The following is a 19,116-nucleotide window of genomic DNA, read 5'->3' on the forward strand; positions in this document are numbered from 1 at the left end:
CGTGGGGAACACCCCCACTTGTGGTTCTACAGAGGCAAAACACCTGCCTTTATCCATCACGATAGGATAGGTGTTTGAGGGGCAGGAAAAGCCAACTTCTTTATAAAACGAAAGCAACAGATGTGTGCTGTTGTAGGTCAGAAGAGACAAGCCACCACGAGGCAGATGTCAGGTGAGATGGAGGTAGATGCCCCAGGCAGAGGGGACAGGAATGTGAAATACACTTATCCTTCAGGGGGATGGGGGAGGGGGGCTAAGATAATTTTGATTGAATTGGAGGCTGGAACAGAGCAGAGGTCAGAAAAAGGCATGTTCTCTTTAGCCCTGGCAGGATTTAACAATTTTTATTTGCCAACATTGAAAAATTGGGATCTTACATAAAAATCTGGATTTCAGGCTCCCTTGAAAAGTGGGCCAACATTTCTAATTGGCATCTATCCTTTGGAGAAGAGGAACTTGCTGCAGCTTCCCCTGGCCCACTTTGTTCCACGTTGCAATTCATACTTAGATGCTGGTCACATTTTGTGAGCACAGTGCAGTTAGCGCTCCAGAATGCTTCTGAAAGCCAGGATGGCTCAGACTGCACCGAAATCCTTATTCTCTAGGGGGTGAGTGTTATGTTACCTGGGTTTCCCTACTTTCTGTTTTTCCTGTTACTTCCAAGTTCCTGCCGGCATCTGATTTTGCGACTCCTGATATAGGGGGCCTCTGTGCAGTGAGCGCGGCAAAGTTGGTAAGGGCAGCCTGCCAGGCCAAGGGGCTCAGCCTTTATTCTCTCAGAGCAATAAAGGACACAACGCAGGCAGATCTTAAGAAAATTCGTCTGGCAGAAGCCTGGGCTGGGGGGGCACTGAAATGAATATTGGCCCTGGTGATAAGTTACATCTCAGGTTACTCAGTGACTGAGTGTGTGAACTTGGGCAGGCTACAGAACCTCTCAGTGCCTTGATTTTCTCCTCTGTGAAATGGGCTTGATAAGCACAGTGCCCACCTGGCAGTTTTATTGCCAGGATTAAATGAGATAATGAGCATAAAGCCCTTAGCACAGTGCCTGGTACATTAGTACCCAATGTTTATGATCTGTTTTAGAGTTAATCCTGAGACCAATTAGCGGATTACTGCAGTAGCCTAGGTATGAGCTGATAAGGTCCTAGATTAGGGCAGGGACAGTGACAAAAAGAAAGACCAACGTGGGAGCGTTAGGAATGAAGACCCAACGGGGTTCAAGGTTGACTGGGGGAGGGGAAGAGAAAGAGTCAAAGACAACTTCCGGGTCTGCAGCCTGGGTGGCTGGGGGAATGACAGCATTGAAATGCAGAACCTTTGGGAAAACAGTTTGATACATACTTAGAGGTGACCCTGGAGAGGCAACAGCCAAATGGCAGTGTCCGGCAAACAGTGAGAAGTGTGGGGCCAGGGCTCGGGAAAGGTGGCTCAGGGCTGAGGATGTGGATCTGAGTAGGAGAAACCACGAGAGGGGCGGGGCGCCCTGGCGGGAGTGCCCAGTTCAGCATCTCAGGCAGGTTCAAGCATCTGTCTGAACAGCTGGGGCCCTCTCTTCACTCAGGGACCGGTGCCTCTCCTGCTCAGTCAGCTGTGCCCCTTGTACTACCTCTGTCCTTCGTCTTATGTGCTTTCAGTTCAGATGCTGACCTGGCCTAATCCTGCTTGCCTTGTGAGCGCTCATGGGGTCGAAGTCCCCTGGGTAGAAGGCAACAGGCTAACACTTGGTTTTATGTTTAATGAAACGGAGACACCTAATACGGGCTGCAGGGAGGGGGGTCAGGCAGAGTTGTGGGAGACCGAGCTTGTGCCTGGTGCCTCCCTCCTGATCCACTCAGAAGGCCCACCAGATTCCAAAGCTCCACCTTCTCAGCTGCTCCCTGGATTTTCCAGGCAGCTTATCTTCCTCTTTTTCTTTTTTCCACATGAACTGTCCAGAGAACCATTTGCTCAGGACTCCCTGGTCCTTGTGGAGAGCCCACAGATTCATCAAACGAATCTCCATCAGTATTTTACTGTTCTACTTGTCCTCCCAATACACTAAGTGCCGCCAGCCTCTTTGGTCCCAAGCTCAGGGCCAGGTGTGGGAGAGACAAACGTGGAAAGGCCGGGTATATACCTGGAAGAGTGTGAGCTGAAGTGTGCTGAAGTGTGGCCAAGGGCATTTCAGGCAGGGTGGTCTTGGGGGCCATGAACGCGCCCCAGGTATGGGGGCACCTCATCCTATCTGTGCGCAGGGCTGACTCACCCCCTTCCCACCAGAAACCATCCCATCAAAACATGCACATGCACAATTGATTTACCTCTCCAGTCTCTAGCATGCCAGCGAGGAGCCGGGGTGAGAAAAAGAAAAAGGAATAAAATGAGTGTAAGCACGGTGAAGGAAGGGCTCAGCTGGTTCAACAAGACTTACGAGTACTGTCATTACTGGTCAAGAGACTTCCGACCTGATGCGGCATTAAACGGACAGATTTTGTGTGTGTGTGTGTGTGTGTGTGTCTGGATGAAGCATACATTAGGAGAATGAGACATTCAGACAAAGTGGCCAGTCGGTATGCGGGTTCAAGAAATTCCCTGTCCAGCTTGTTATCCAACAGACACCTGACATTGATTTGCTTCCTGATGGACAGTGTAAGGAGGAAAGCTGATGGAATGCAAATGTTACCATTAAGTGTGTTCAGGTCAGAGCAGCCCGGCTGCCCTGCAAAGCTCTCTCCTTATAAATTCTGCGGGCGAACCCTGCCTGCTCCCACAGCGGGTGGCGGGGAGACGGTTATTAAAGCTCTCTCTTCTTGGAGAAGTTGGACTGAGTGCCCTGCAGGAACAAACAACAGCCACGATACAATTTACGGTTAGCCTGTTGTTTCTAGGTTCCTTACTCTCCGAACTGAAGATGTATTTTGAGCAGGGATAAGGGGGTTGTTAACTAGTCGGTGATCGCCAGCTGCGAGGCTCCCATACCCTCAGGTCGTGCTCAGATAAGCTCCGTTACTGCAGCGACATCTAATGGCCAGAGAAAGCAACACACGTTTGCATTTAAAAGCAGTCTGTGGTTCTGTTTGGGGGAGTTAATAATTTTTTTTAAGTAGGCGGGACAAGGTATTAGTGTTTATTAACTCCTGTAAAAAACACTTTGATCGCAACCGTAAGATTTCGCTTCCCGTATCTTTGGATGGCATTTATGTTGTCATTCATAACTGGATGCTGATCATATTTTGTGAAAACCATGCAATTGCCTCTTTGGATTTTTTGGGGTTTTTTTACAACCATCATGACTTTGCACTTAGTTGAAAGCTTCTTGTTGAAGCTCTGTGTATGCATTATGCATCAGGTTTCCATACAAGGGAAAATATGATCAAATTTACCCCCAAATACCCACTTCTAGTGTACAGCAGATTGTTGTGGTAGGTATACATTCTAGAGTAGAATGTAGTGGTGGCTAGATTACCCCATAAGAGGTCATTGTTCTAGCTCTCAGGTGGAAAAAGGAAAGCTAAAAGTTTACAGAGAAGACTGAAACCTCCACCCTCACATTTAGATGTCACTGAATTTCATCTGAAACCCACTGTGATATTGTGATGTATACTAAGAAATATATACTTGGTCTTCGTCCCCATTTCTGGCATAGAGCTCCTATAATCCTTGACATTACCTAAGTGATGAGAGCAATAAAGGTGCCTTGATATTCATAACAAACCCCTTTCAACCACGTCTGAGTTTATGTTAATGCAGCGACTTTTGGAAAGCACCTAAGGATGGGGCCTCGTTGCCAGTAATCTAGTGAGTTAACTGGTTTCCTGAGTTCTGTGAGACACTCTAGCAAATTAATTGAATCCAAGGATGGGGCTGTGGGAACCTCTAATTTATACTTCAGAAGCACAGGTGACAACCTGGACTTGACATTGGCATTTGAAATGGGGGGACAGTCTTGTGGGACTGAGCCCTTGGCCTGTGGAATCTGATGCTGTCTCTGAGTAGAGAGTGTCCGAGTTGAGTGGAATTGTAGGACACTCAGCTGCCGTTGGAGACTTCCTTGGTGTAGGGAAAAAACCCACACACCGGAGTTGGTCCTAGACTCTTACCCTTTCTCACTGACTGCTCCAACCCCCAGGCTCAAAGCCCTGGGTTTGAGCAGGATTGCTATGGGGAGGAAGTGAGCTCACTAAACCTTGAACTCTGAATAAGGAACACTAAATTATAAGAGGTGCCAGAAAGTGCTGGTGAGACGCCTCTGGCTCTACTATTTCAAAAAGCAATCCTCAAAGCATGGAAGTCAGTGATATAAGCCGCCTTAGTTTCATCCATCTTCTGATGGCCAACCAGCGAGAGCCCATTCACACTCCTGACAGGAAGATAAATTCCTAGGGCCAGGATGTTAAAAAAAATGAATAAAAAGCTTGTAGTATATCATACCTTCTTCCCACTCAACCTCACCCTGGATTTTTTTTAAGAAGCTATCTTTTTTAGAAAGAGCATAATTATCATATGAAGAAATCAACTTTTATAAGAGTTAACCATGTGAAGTTGCCCTTTGGGTATGTCGAAAAGGTAGGATGTTGGCAATGTTATATGGTTCAATGTAAAGAAAGAAGACTGAAGCTATAGGGGAGATATACAGTATTCCTGAATAAAGATAGAATATTTTACATAAATTATTCCAAGTGCATAGGTTGAACATAACTCCAGTCATAATCACAAGGTAGTTCTAAAGTTCATCAGGAAGAACAAATGACTGAGAATAATCAAGGAAATGTTGAAAAGAAGAGTGATAAGGGGGTAGATGCCCTGTCAGACATTACAAGGTATTATAAAGCTATAGGGATTGAAATAGTGTGGCACTGGCACGAGGACAGACTGACAAATCTACAGCTCAGAATACACAGCCCCAAGACAGACTCTAGAACATATACAAATATCTAGGATGTGGTAAAAGTCGCAGCACGGAGTAGTGGGGAAAAGAGATTATTCCAAAAATGGTGCTTAAACAATTGGTAAACTATTTTTTTTAAAGTCAGATGATGACCTCACATCATACCTCAGGTAAATTCTAAATAAAGTGATAAGTATAAAAATTACAACAAAAATAGTTAAAGAACTATATAAGTGAATAGTCATATGATTGTGGGATGGGGTAGGCCTTTTACACAGAAGAGCAAAGTTAGAAACCAAAAAATAGTAATATATATATATATATATATATATTTGCATAAAAATTTAAAAATATGTATAATAACAACATAAACAGTATTAGAAGCCAACTGTCAAACTGGGAAAAATGCATGCAGTGTATGACAAAGGGTTAATATCTTTAACATATAAAGACTTCTTACCAATTAGTAAAAAAAGCTGAATAGCCTAGAAAAATAGGCAATGGACACAGAAAGTTTACAAAGAAATACAAAGGACAAACTGATATATGAAAAACATGCAATTTGCTTGTAATCAATGAAATTCAAATTAAGGTAATGTGCCAGCATTTTTCAGCTATTATTAGGTTCACAAGGATTTAGAAAGTGATAGTCATTACTGTTGATGGGAGTTGAGATGGACCACCCCACTCACTGCTGGTGCAGGCGTAAACTTACAGCCTTTCTGGGGTGCAAACTTCATTAAGAGCCTTAGAATTATTTTTATCTTGTGGCCTGTATTTCTAGGAATACAGCTAAAGGGTGTCATCACAAATGTGAAAAAATACAAGGGCTTTCACTGTGGTGTTATCATACTGAAGAATTAGAAACAGCCTGAATATTAAAAAACAGAAATTGTTATTTATGGAACGATGGAGCCAGAGACTGAAGTTGTATTGCCGCAAACCAAGGAATGCTTAGGGCTACCAGAAGCTGGAAGAGACAAGGAAGAATCCTCCCCCAGAGCCTTCAAAAGGGGCATGGCCCTGCCAACACCTTGATATTAAACTTCTAGCCTCTGGAACTTTGAGAGAATAAATTTGTTTTTTGTTTTTTAAAGTTATGGCACATCCATATGGTGGAATATATGTGATAATTAGAAAAGATGCTCTTAATACTTGATGGCCTGAAGCACTATCCATTATAAAATAAGTGAAAAAAACAGATATTAATTTTTATATACAGTAGGAATGCAATTTTGTGAAAAATAACTTTCCATATGTATATATTATATACTTATATTTATGCACACACACATATGCATACACATATGAACATACACAGAAGTAAAACTATTAATCATCATAATGCATAGGTGTCGGGCTTATAGGTAATTATTATTTTCTTTTTTGTATTTTTCTGTATTTCCCAAATTTTCTATAACCTATGTGCATTTCTTTTTTTTTAATTGTGGTAAAACACACAACATAAAATTGACCATTTTAACCATTTTTAAGTGTATGTACATTACTCTTAAAATTAGGAATAATGGCTTTTCTAAATAAGCATGCTCTAAGCAGGCTTTAAACTTGCATCTACGTTAAAATTACAATAACGTGACAATTTATAAATGTGTTTGGACAAAGGACAGGAAAGGAACGCAACCCAGACAGATGAAAAGTTTGATGGATTGGAGCAGCAGAATTGGGTGTAATTGTGATGTGTATTGTTCTGAAGGCAGCTTTTCTTTATAGGTTGAGATAGGCACTTGCAGGCTTTTTAGTGCTGAGGTAAGTGAGGCCTGGCCTGGCCTGGCAAAGAAAACCATGTGGGGAAGCCGGGGGCCACTGAGATAGCAGAAGGACAAGTTAGAGACATGGGGAAAAACAAACTCAGTGGGGACTGATCATTGAAAATTGGATTCAACTCCCCCAAATTAATATCCAAGCAGCTCTTCAGGAATACATCGATTGTATAAATCAAGATATGCCCGGAAGAGGCCAGGGAGGCAGGCAAGCCTGTGGATGTGGAGTCTGAAGGGAGGCTGGTGGAGAGTGAGCAGGGTTCAGGGCAGATGCGAAGCCTTGCTTGATTCTGAGTCCACCGACTCCCACCCCTGCCCTGTGTGGACCTGCCTGTAACCCCCAACCTTACTTGGACTACTCTGATTTTTCTTTGATCAAAATTGGTTGATTCTAGGCTAAGCCAATTCCTCTCTTTGAGACCTCAGATATCAGGCTTTTGTCTCTGTGGTCTGTAGAGAAACTGTGAGTTTTCCTAGGTAACAATTAGGAAAATGCAGGGCCAGTCCCACTAAGACACCGGCCCATTTCAAATGCAGTTACTTCCTCAGCAGGGGAATCAGGGACTACTGGCCCCTTGCTATTGATAGTTCTTGGCTTATTTTGGTTCTTTCCAGTCTGTTTCACTGAACTATGGACAGGCTTTGAAGGCAAGGGTGTCCTGTCCTCACTGTGGAGGCCGCCTTGATGTAATGGGCAGTGGCAGCTATGAAGAGAGGAAAGAAAAGTGCTTTTTAAAAGACCTAAAAAAGCAGAGGATGGGAATGGGGAGGTGGCTTGGGCTCAAGTCCATTGCCCTGAGGTTAGCAGCAGAAATGCCACGCAGTGAGGGTTTGCAGAGTGTTTGCATGAGCAGTCATGAGCTCCTTGGAAACCTGGCATTGCTCAGGCTCCATGTTCTTTGCTGTTGTTACCCACCCACAAACACTGCAAGCCATCCCTCCCACATACCCACAAACCCCCCCAAACATAATTCTTCACCTGCATCTTTCTCTTCACCGTGTCAAAGGGAAAGGAGAGTGTCTGGGTCACCGCGGCAGCCAGGCAGACATTGGCAAAGTTCTGGAGGAGAGAGAACCGATCTCGGGGTCCATTCCAGATTTTCTCCAGGTTCATGTAAACTAGAAGGGAGCCAGCAGAGAAAGGGAGAGCACCTGAAAAACAAGGCCAGGGAGAGGCTGTGATGTCTCAGGAAACACTGGCTTGAGAACATAAATGCCTGTGGGGAATCCAGGGAAAGTAAGCAGGACTGGCTCTGGGCTTGTTAAACAAGTCACTCCAACTGAAGCAGCAGGCACTTTCTTGGGTGATGATAACGTGCTATATTTTGATACGGGTTGTGTCATTGATCAAAATGCATGCATCAAAAGATTCCCTAAATATGTGTGTACTCTATGTCGATTTTACTTTTAAAAGAGCCATAAACAAATATTGCACTCTAGTTAATGATATGCATGTTGAAGGGTTGAGGGCTGAAGAGTACTGATGTTTGCAACTTACATGGAAATCATCAAAGAATATGTGACTGATGAATGGTTAGAGGGACAGATAAAGCAAAACATTAATTGAAGGAGCTGGTATATGGTGGGTACATGGGTGTTTCCCATGTTTAATTTTTAATTAAAATTTAATGTTTTATTAAAAATTTAATAAAAATTAAACATGGGAATGTTTAATTTTTAAATTTCAATTTAATTTAATTTTAAATTTAAATTTTTTTAAAATTAATTAATTTATTTATTTTTGGCAGTGTTGGGTCTTTGTTGCTGCTCGCGGGCTTTACTCTAGTTGCGGCGAGCGGGGGCTACTCTTCATTGCGGTGCGCGGGCTTCTCATTGCGGTGGCTTCCCTTGTTGCGGAACACAGGCTCTAGGCACGCAGGCTTCAGTAGTTGTGGCTCGTGGGCTCTAGAGTGCAGGCCCAGTAGTTGTGGTGCATGGGCTTAGTTGCTCCGTGGCATGTGGGATCTACCTGGACCAGGGCTCGAATCCGTGTCCCCCGCATTGGCAGGCGGATTCTCAACCACTGCGCCACCAGGGAAGCCCCTCCAATTCTTTTTTTAAAAAATTTATTTTATTGGAGTATAGTTGATTTACAATGTTGTGTGAGTTTCTGCTGTACAGCAAAGTGATTCAGTGGTACATATATATTCTTTTTCATATTCATTTCCATTATGGTTTTTTACAGGATACTGAATATAGTTCCCTGTGCTATACAATAGGACCTTGTTGTTTATCCAGGCTGTTTCCAATTCTCTTAACTTTTCTGGGTGTTTGAATTTAGAAAAAATAGAGTGTTGGGGAAAAAAAATCACTCCCATGAAAAAAAAGTTAGTGGGCGGTACTTAATCAAGTTTTGGAGACTAGGGGGGAACTGATCTCTAGCTGAGAAGGAAACATTCTGTGAAATCTGAAGAGTGAGATAGTATGAGATGCGGCCATATCAGGGCTCAGCGGGTACCCTGCACTGTATGGCAGCCTCACCTTTCTAGGAAAAGATGGTGAGCAAGTAGTGCAGTAGTTGGCACCTCGAAACTTCTGGAAACTTTGGGAGCAATCTGAAGTTTATGCAGGGACTAAATTTCTCCCTCAAAATGAGATTTAAAAGAGGGGCTAACACTAGTGGAGTTGCTCATCTTTAGAGAAACGTAATATTTATTTAATAAACACATTAAAAATGATGCACCAACCCTACATTTTCCTTCATTCAGAAAACATCTATGGAGCTTATGCTATGTGATGGGCCCTATGCCAGGTGCTAGGAATATACAGAGGTGTAAGTAGGCTAATTCCTGGAGATGCGCACCATCTAGTGGGAGAGACAGACAGATGACATATGCCATAGTAAGGGGGCTATACAAAGTGCTTTAGGTACACAAGGATCAGAGGGATTAATTTTGCCTGGGGGAATCAAGAAGGACTTCACAGAAGAGAGAACTTTTCAACTGGGTGTTGAGGAATGAGTAGGAGTTCATCAGACATTGGGAGAGCAGGCAGAGGGAACAGCATGTACAAAGAGAGTGGTGTTTCCCAGAAATGCCTAGTATTTCTAGATGGCCAAAGCAGGAGTGCAGGTAGAACGTGACAGGAGATGAGGTAGGAGGGGCTGGCAGGGCCAGGTCTGAAGGATCTAGTATGCCACAAGGAATCTGGGCTTTTCCCTGTAGCTCACAGGAGTCAGTGAAGGCTTTTAAGGAGGGCAGTGGAAAGAGGTTGGTGAAATGATCAACTTGCACTTAGAAAGATCATCACACCCTGGCAGCAGGGCACAGGGCGGACTAGGGCAGCAGAGACCCAAGACTGGGACTAGGTAGGAACCTCTCATAAGTGTCTGCAGGAAAGGTGATAATGAGAGTGTGGCCTGTGGCAGAGAAGATGGGGATGGAGAAGGGGGCAGACTTGAGAGTTAAAAGATGAAATTGACAACACTTGTGGCTGAAGTGGGTGTGGAGTGAGAGGAGGAGTTGAAGCGATTCTAGGTTTCTTCTGGCTTGGGCCACTGGGTGAAAGAAAGGTGGTCTCGTTCATTAAGGAACACAGGAGGGGGCAGGTGTGTGGCTAACGAGGCTATCAGGTTTACTCTTGACTTCAGTGAGCCAAGGGAGCATCAAGTGAGGGTGTCCAACAGCAGGCATTTGTACTGCCATTGGGAAGTGGAAGTAGTCAGTGGTTAAGAGAGAGGGCTCTGGGGTTATACTGCTAGATTCTTCCACTTTCTATCTGTGACCTTGGGCAAGTCACTTAGCTTCCTCAAGCATCTATTTCATCTGTAAAATGAGGCTTAAATGAGGAACTGTATGCAAACCATTTAGCACAGTGCCTGGCACATAGTAAACTGCGATAGATGTTAGTCATTGTTATTATAGAGATGAGATTGGGAGTCATTAGAGTATAATGATGCTTGTTCAAGCCACTAGCTTAGATGAGGCCACCCAGGGAGGGTATGGAGGGTGAGAAGAAAGCTAAGGCAGGAGCTGGGGGATAGTGACACACAGGGGGCTGGCATCGTCAGATGAGCCAGATAAGAAAGAGCTGCAGAGAGGTGGGAAAGACATCTAGGAGACAGTGGGGTCCTAGAAGCCAAGTTTCCAGAATAGAGTGATCGATCTCATCAAATGCTGCAACAAAGGTCGGATAAAGGGCAAAAGTCTACTGGACTGGCAATTGGGGGTCCTGGTGACCTGTGCACGTGTAGCCCTGGCAAAGGTTCCAAAGACCACAGAAGCTACAGTTGCTACCCTGGTTGTGTTCATACGTGTACCGATGCACGCAGAGACTCTTTCCTGCAGTCAGATGGGGAGCGTGTGGGACTGTCTTCCTATCAATTTGTGCTGAGCCACATGCACTCTGTCCTACTCCCTCCCTGGGATATAACAGACCAGAGTTAGGAGTGGGGTGTATGGCTATGGAATAGAATGAAGCTAACTGACTCTGTGTGGATTGAATCCATATGACCTTGAACTCGGTTAAATGGATTTAACTGGTTACAAACAAAGGTATACAATACATTCATATATATATCCCTTGAACTCAGTAAAATGGATTTAACTGGTTACCAACAAAAAGGTATACAAGTCATTTGCATGTATCAAAGAACACAGTCTTTTCTTGGACAAGGTGAAACGTTCCATCTTACCTAAAATAGTAAGGGAAACCCCTCGATAAAGGGCCAGGAACCCTTCCTGTTGATAAATAGTAGAAAAAGCATGGAGGATCCCCCTGTAAGATGGTTCCAGCATGTTCTGCACAATTAACCGGGTTTTGATGAGGTCTGTAGGATATGTCACGATGGTGGAAACCATGCCCGCAAGACTCCCAGCCATGATGGACCTCCACTGGGAGATGTGGCCCAGGTCATCCGTGAACAGCACAACAAACCTGGGACAAAACAGGGAGAAAAGCCCAAGGGAATCAGCCATGGATTGTGCTAGAGTGCTCGATGCTACTTATTGCAACATTTCCCTGCATTTGGAAATACTTTAAAAAATGAAAATTACTAATGTATTAGGATTAATGAATAACACATTCAATTCTACACATTCAATTATGTTCATATTAATGAATGTAATTCTAATTATATAAAATTAGCTGCTATAGTTTATATAACAGCTATAAGGAAGAGATACCTAGCCCTCTTATTTCTGTCTACCCTAAGTCCTCACTTCATTTCAAGCATTTCCTCCTTTTATCTGCAAAACTGTCAACCCTGGCTTGCCTGTGGGGTGTAAATGAACAGAAATACTTGGTAAATACGGAACTGGAATGTGCTCCTTTGATTCTGTTGCAACGTAAATGAAATTGCTTGAAACGATGACTTTGAGCATCCCTAGTAATTGAGTTTTAAAAAATATATTGGTTTAATAATTATAAGAGAAGATGTGCCACCCCACCAACTGTCAGGGAAATAACAAATAAAAACAATAACACAATACCACTCCTCAACCAGCAGACTGGCAAAGATTAAAAAGTCTGATAACATCAAGTGATGGTGAGAAAGTGTGGAAACAGGAACGCTCACCCACTGCTGTGAGAAGTGTAAATTGGTAGGTCACTTTGCAGTATCTAGTAAAATTGGAAAAATGCCTACTTTCAACCCAGCAATTCCATTTCTAGGTGCATATCCTAGAGAAACTCTTGCACGGGTACCTATGAAGACACATACAGCGTTGTTTGTAAGTGAAATCGAACCATCTAAATGTCCATCTGTAGGGGAATGGATAAATTGTAGAACAGTGACACAATGATACTTTAGTTAAAATGAATGTGCTTAGAACTATGTACTTACACGGATAAATCGTAAAAGCATAAAGTTGAGTGAACGTAGCAAGTTGTAGAGTGACCTATGGTGTATGATAACCATTTGCAGCCATCTCTGTATATCCACAGGTTTCAGGATCCCCTACGGATACCAAAATCTGCAGATGCTCAAGTCGCTCATATAAAATGGTATACTATTTGTCCTCTCGTATACTTTAAATCATCTCTAGATTACTTATAATCCCTAGTACAATGTAAATGCTATGTAAATAGTTGCTGGAGTGTGGCAAATTCAAGTTTTGCTGTTTGGAACTTTCTGGAATTTTTCCCCCCAAATATTTCCAATCTGTGGTTGGTTGAATCCATGGATGCAGAACCCGAAGATGCAGAGGGCTGACTACACTTAAATTAAGAAACACATCCACAAAACCATATATTATACCAATCATGGGTAGATACAGATACATATAAAAAAGTATAAAATAGACCCCCAGGAAGGTGGAGAGTGGATGGGACTGGGAATCAGAATGAAAGGGACTTCAGCTTTATCTGTAATATTTTATTTCTTGTGTACAAAAAGGATACTTGAAGTATCTTTTAAACTAATTATCTTTCATGCTGCCAATTCTGCATGGTGGGCATATGAATGTTTGCTAGACTATTCTTTGTGTTTCTCTGCAGTTTCACAATTTAGTAAAAAAAAAATGGCTTTGGGTGGACTTTTCTAAATGCAGAATAGAAAGCCGCTCTGTTACAATCCCTCTTTCTGGAAGAAGTGCATCCTCAGTCACGAGGGCCTACCTCGGCAGAAATTGTTCTCAGGGGACTTTTACATGGTGCACGTTCCCTGGCCAGGAAGCAAAGGAATTTTACTCATTCTTGCTGATAAGGACAAAATTTTAAAAAAGGGCTTGGAAACCAGGAAAAATAATATTTTCTGTTGGAGGGTGGGGAGGGGGAGAGGGAAAGGATCTGAATAAAAAGAAAGTGAACAGAGCTAGGCTAAAATAAAAGTACTGTATCTTTTTAAAAATGAGAGCATCCCCAGTTCTTTGGCTTTCCAAGCTCCAGTGAAGTTGTGTATTTCCTGCTTTTTCAGCTTGGCAGCAGGCCAGGGCCCCCCCTCTGATAAATAAGACGAGCCAGAGTTCAGGTGAAACCACTGAAGGGGTTCTAGGACCGCTCCTTTGCTCCCAAGTAAACACTGGTCGATTAAAAACATCTCCTTCAAGCTGTAGGAAAGTCTGGACTTCATTCTGTCACCCTAACTTAACTGCACCAACTGAAACAGTCATCTGAGTGAACCAGCAACGTTTTAAAGATGCAGGTGTGGAGGGGTGGGATGGGGAGGGTGGGAGGCAGGGAGATGCATGAGGGAAGGGATGTGGGAACAGATGTATATGTATGACTGATTCACTTTGTTATAAAGCAGAAACTAATAAAAATAAATAAATAAATAAATAAATAAATAAATAAATAAATAAATAAATAAATAAATAAATAAAATAAAATAAAAAATAAAAAAAATAAAAAAAAATAAAGATGCAGGTAACTAAGCTGGCATTCACCAGTGGGCCGTCTGCCTCGGTTTCCCTGCCTGCACACTCCCTCGGTCCTCCCTCCTCCCTCCCCTGGCCAATCAAGTGGCAGCGGAACCTTAGCCAGGGGAGGGGAGACAGGAAGTGGAAATGCTTGGCTGGAGGAGTGGTCTGCAGGAAGCGGGAACAATCTAGAAGAAGCAGGAGTTTGAATGCCAAAAGAAACACCATTCATTCTCATTGCCTCCTCCTTATAACCCCATCCCGCTCGCCACTCCCAGGGCGTTAATGCATTCATTCCCCAGTCACCGAACATCCACACTGTGCCAGACACTGCGCTAGCATTCAGCACAGATCTTAAGAGAGCTCAACAGCCCTGCCAAAGAGATGACTGATAGGGACAACAAGAGAGGCATTAGGCTCTTGGTTCTCTGAATGACTTGATGAAGGAGGATGAGGAGTTCTGTCTTCTATGAGTTTGTTTTATAATGTAGGGTCTTGCTATCAAATATACAAAATTAAAAAGAAGAACCAAAGCAAGTCCTTCTTCTCAGACTTTTACTATACGGAGACAAAGACTACAAATCGTTCCTCTTACAATCAGAGTCAAGGCAGGGCACCCCTGATAGGCCATCGATTACATCATCCTGGTCCCCACATCTTAAGTGCTTGTCTGATTGGGTGGGGCAGCAGTGTTCCCCTTTCTGCTCTTCCTCCCACTCCTACACACTGCACAGCAGCTTGTTCCAGCGAAACTGGATAAGCTGGTGAACAGCAGTAGCCCCTTCCTTTCAGGCACCTGGATATGACACACACCCTGGATGTATGTAGGTAGAACTGCCAACACTTCAACCTAACACAAGTTAGCAGGTAAACACAAGCTCATGAATCGATTACACAATAAGGAAATGGTGTTGGTTATGAGCAATTTCAGAGCTTCAGGGACCCAAACCAGTGTTTATACAGCTAGACAAACAGCTGTGGCATAAAGTTGGGTGAGGGTCTACTACTTGATATATTTGAAAGCCATCCATTGTGCTAGGTTTTATTTGTTTAGCACAAGGACCTACCTCCTAATAGACTCTACTGAGTGGATTCTTTTAACTGTAAATCCAAGTAAGGAGACACTTCAGCATCACAATGTTGGGCAGAGCCCTGCACTAAGGAGCTAGAAGACCTGGTTTCAAGCTCCAGCTTTGCCATTAATTGTGTTTGTGGACAAGTCACTGAACCACTCCATTTTCTGAACATTCTGGAGGTTTATGCTTAGTTCAAACCCATAATCATAGGCTGTATCATTACCCCCAACCAACTGTTTTGCAAATTCATGGTCAGGAGGGTAGAGATTAATCAGTATAATGATGGACCCAAGGTATTGTCTTTATGTAGGAAGGCTGGCACCATGATTAATCAACCACTTTGCTGTCTATCACTGAAATATTTCTTTTTAATTTCCAGAAAGAAACTAATCTTGCAGGAAAACATTATTAGCAAACCTAGCCTGGGTAACTATCTGTTCTTCCTCTCCCACACATCTCCTCTTCTCCACTCCCACTGTCACCAGCCTATTCCAGGTGCCCCCAGCCGCTACATGGACTAGTGCGACGGGTGGTCCTGCCACCCCCCACCCTTCCTCCTCTTTAGCTGTCCTCCACTGCTACCAGGTGACAATTGCTGTTGAATTGCTTTAATCACAGCACTCCCCCATCAAAAATCCCCCACAGCTACTCTTGCATTCCAAGTAAAGTCCAAACTCCTTAATCTGGCCCTCCAAGATCTCATTCCAACCTGCTTTTCTGGCTGTATTTCCCATTACAGCCAGAGACACACCTTATGCTCCAGTCATGCTGCATGCCTTCCCACCTCTGTGCCTTTGCTTGTGGCATTATCTGCAGTATCTTTCTCCCCATCTTTGCCAGAAAACTCCTACTCATTCTCCCAACACCAAACTCCGATGGTTTTTCTCCACTGTGACATCTTCACGTCTTCTCCTCCTCCTCCGTCATCAGAGGTGTGAATTGCTATAGCACTTTATCGTTAGCAATCACATGCTATGGACACACTAGTCTTATTCTTTTGCTCTGTAAGCTCTGGAGCACAGGGACCATGCCCCTTTCATCTTGCATTGTCCCCAGCATCATGCACACCATGGTCACTTAATGAAGGCAGAGAGAAAGGCAGCATGAAGTAACAGGGCATGGGCATTGGAGTCAGAAGGCCAGGTGGTGGAGCTCAGCTCTGTCACTGACGAGTGGTGTGGCCAATCTGAGACCAACTGTGCATCTGTAAAGTGGGCATAATACTTCGTGCCCTGTGGACCTTACAGGGCAGGAGGCAGGTGTTGTAAAAATCCAATGATTGGGCTTCCCTGGTGGCGCAGTGGTTGAGAGTCCGCCTGCCGATGCAGGGGACACGGGTTCGTGCCCCAGTCCAGGAAGATCCCACATGCCGCGGAGCGGCTGGGCCCGTGAGCCATGGCCGCTGAGCCTGCGTGTCCGGAGCCTCTGCTCTGCAACAGGAGAGGCCACGACAGTGAGAGGCCCACGTACAGCAAAAAAAAAAAAAAAAAAAAAAAAAAAAATCCAACGATTTACACACACACATGCATGCGAAATGGTAACTAGGTAGAGGTGATGGATATGTTAATTAGCTTGATTGTGGTGATCATTTCACAATGTATACATATATCAAAACATCAAGTTGTACACCTTAAACATACACAATTTTTATGTCGATGATATCTCAGTAAAGCTGTTAAAAATCCAATGATATGAAGTCAGCCCTCCGTATCTGTGGGTTCCACAACTAACTGCGGATTGAAAATATTCAGGAAAAAAAATTCCAAGAAAGTTCCAAACAGCAAAATTTGAATTTGCTGCACATCAGCAACTATTTACATAGCATTTAGATTGTATTTACAGTGATTTACATAGTACTTACATTGCATTAGGTATTATAAGCAATCTAGAGATGATTTAAAGTGTACAGGATGACTGTATAGGTTACATGCAAATACTACTCCATTTCCTGTAAGAGACTTGAGCATCTGGGGATTTTGGTTGGGGGGCCGTGTCCTGGAACCAATGCCCTTCCGGATACGGAGGGATGACTGTATATATTCTAGACGGTTAGCAGCAAAGCCACAGTACTTAAACCAGCCTTTGAAGTTCTGCTTCCCTCCCCTTGGTACACATTCCAAAGGAGGAGTTCCATACTTTGTGGAGAGCAGAGTGAAGTGGGGAGAAACTGAGTCATTAAAATTCAGAGGAGAACTGTTTACAGACTGCAAGCCAGATGTTGCTGAGGGAAAGGGGGCTGGGGAAGAAAGAGAGCCTTGACAGAAATGCCCCACGATCTCACTACCCTCCCTTCCTAGAGAAAGAGAAGGCAACTCTATTCCCAGGCACAGGTGAAATGAGCATTGGCCTCGAGGACTCAGTGATAAGGAAGATTCCATCGGGCTTGTTTGTCAGCTGTCAGGTGAGACTGCCAGCTCTGGCCTCCCAGAGCCAAAGGCAAAATGCTTTGACTGTTAGCCTCCAAGGCCGACCTACGTGGTCAAGGCTGTGGGCTGTGTTTCTCTAATTCTGAGCCAAGGCCAGTCTTCGGAGTTGGCAGTGTGCCCAGCGAAAGAGGAACACGGGGAACATCCCCCCAGCTGCAGAACTACCTGAAATTGCATCATTACCACTTCATTCTTTTAGACTTTGTTTCCAGTTAAAATGCAAATATCTCTGAGCTCTTGAGGAAGCTTTAAGAGTCATCTGGCATTACTTCTTTAGATGTTTTCCTAAAATGCAGCTGTTTTGCGGGGAGGTGTTAAAAGCCCAAAGAAGGAGTCCAGGGAGAAGCGAGGCTGGAGCTGCTTGCAGTTTGGGGAGGGGAAGCTGCAGCCTCTGTAGGACCCTAAAGTCCAGTTTCTTGGGGGTGGGGAGCGCCGAACTCCGTGGCCTTTTTGTCGCAGTGGATTGGGCCCTGTGCCCCTACCAAGCACGTTCTTCTGGGGGCTCTGACACACTTCCTTCCATACATGCATCTTCAAAAGGGTCTCTCTCCCAGGCCAGCCAAAGCAAAATTTCCAAGTTGGCGGATGGTGGGAAGGATTAGGGGCCATCTCTCCGGAGATCTCTTCACTCCTTCCTCCCAAATCTCCTTTCGCCCCCTTCCACCTCCTCGCCCGACCAACCCGGTCAGCCTCTCTGGGCCAGAGCAGCGTCCCCACAAAACTGCACCCGGCGGGGCAGGAATCCCAAGAAAAGGTGAAAAGGAAAAGGTGGGGACTGCGCTTTGGAGGCCGGAGAGGTTGCCTTCTGGCCCTAGGGGCTCCCACGCGCTCCGGAAGGGGGCTGTGGCGCGCCGCTGGCCGGATCCCGGGCACCGGGGCGGCGTCGGGCCGCGGGACCCCCGGCGGCGGCCTCCCGGGCCCCGCCCACGCCGCCCGTGCCCGGCTCTTACTTGCGGTAGGCGGCCAGTTGAACGGCGCTGCAGGGGAAGAGGCGCAGGCAGGCCACCGCGTTCCCCTTCCACAGGGCGCGGGGCCCCTCGGCCCGCCAGACGCGGAGCCCCGCGCCCCACGGCCCCCGGGCGCGGCCGCGCACGACGCCGACCTGGGCCAGCACGGTGGCGAGCTCCAGCGGCGCGGTGAGGCTGAGGCTGAGCGCCCCCGCCAGCCCCGCGCACAGCAGCCGCTGGCTGCCCGTCAGCCGGCCGTCCCGCCGCCAAGTCGCCATCGCGCGTCCCCGGCCCGCGCCCCAGGCGGCCGGCAGATCGCGTGGCTCGAGCCTGGGGCTCCCGGGCTCCGGTGTGGGGGGCGGGCCAGGCTCCGCCCGGCGTAGGGCGGACCCGCGGCCCGGACGGGAAGCCGGTCCGCGCCCCGGCCGAGCCGGCCTAGGGCCCGGGCGGGGTGGAGGATGCCAGCTCGGGGCTGAGGCCGCGCCGGTTTAATGTCTGCTCTTCGGCCGGTACGTTTCTGTTTGCAGTTGAGGAGTCACCGCGTTCTCTCAGAGCCTAGCCCGCTCCACTTCTTGCATCCTGAATATTCAGTGCCCCCCCACCGCCTTGTTTAACACCCTTTTTTCTTTCCACGTTCCACTTCGCCCCCTCCCTCCCCTCGCCTCTGTTCTCATCCCTCCAACCTTTTTTTCTGCCCCAGGAAAAAGCCTTACGGATT

General features: G+C 45.5%; 1 protein-coding gene across 1 annotated transcript in view; it reads right to left on the minus strand.

Annotated features, from left to right (window-relative positions):
• Positions 1-18,726, minus strand: part of SLC25A43 (solute carrier family 25 member 43) — a 44,248-nt gene extending 25,522 nt beyond the window's left edge. Inside the window, exons 1-3 of the mRNA XM_081221437.1 lie at positions 18,402-18,726; positions 11,288-11,529; positions 7,634-7,806 (exon numbers count right to left, since the gene is read on the minus strand). Coding sequence (XP_081077563.1) covers positions 7,634-7,806; positions 11,288-11,529; positions 18,402-18,676 — 690 coding nt within the window. The 5' untranslated portion in view covers positions 18,677-18,726. The remainder of the gene's footprint in view (positions 1-7,633; positions 7,807-11,287; positions 11,530-18,401) is intronic.
• Positions 18,727-19,116: the final 390 nt, after the last annotated feature.

Source organism: Mesoplodon bidens (assembly GCF_964165515.1).
Source record: "Mesoplodon bidens genome assembly, chromosome: X".
In the NCBI taxonomy this organism is placed as follows: Eukaryota; Metazoa; Chordata; class Mammalia; order Artiodactyla; family Ziphiidae; genus Mesoplodon; species Mesoplodon bidens.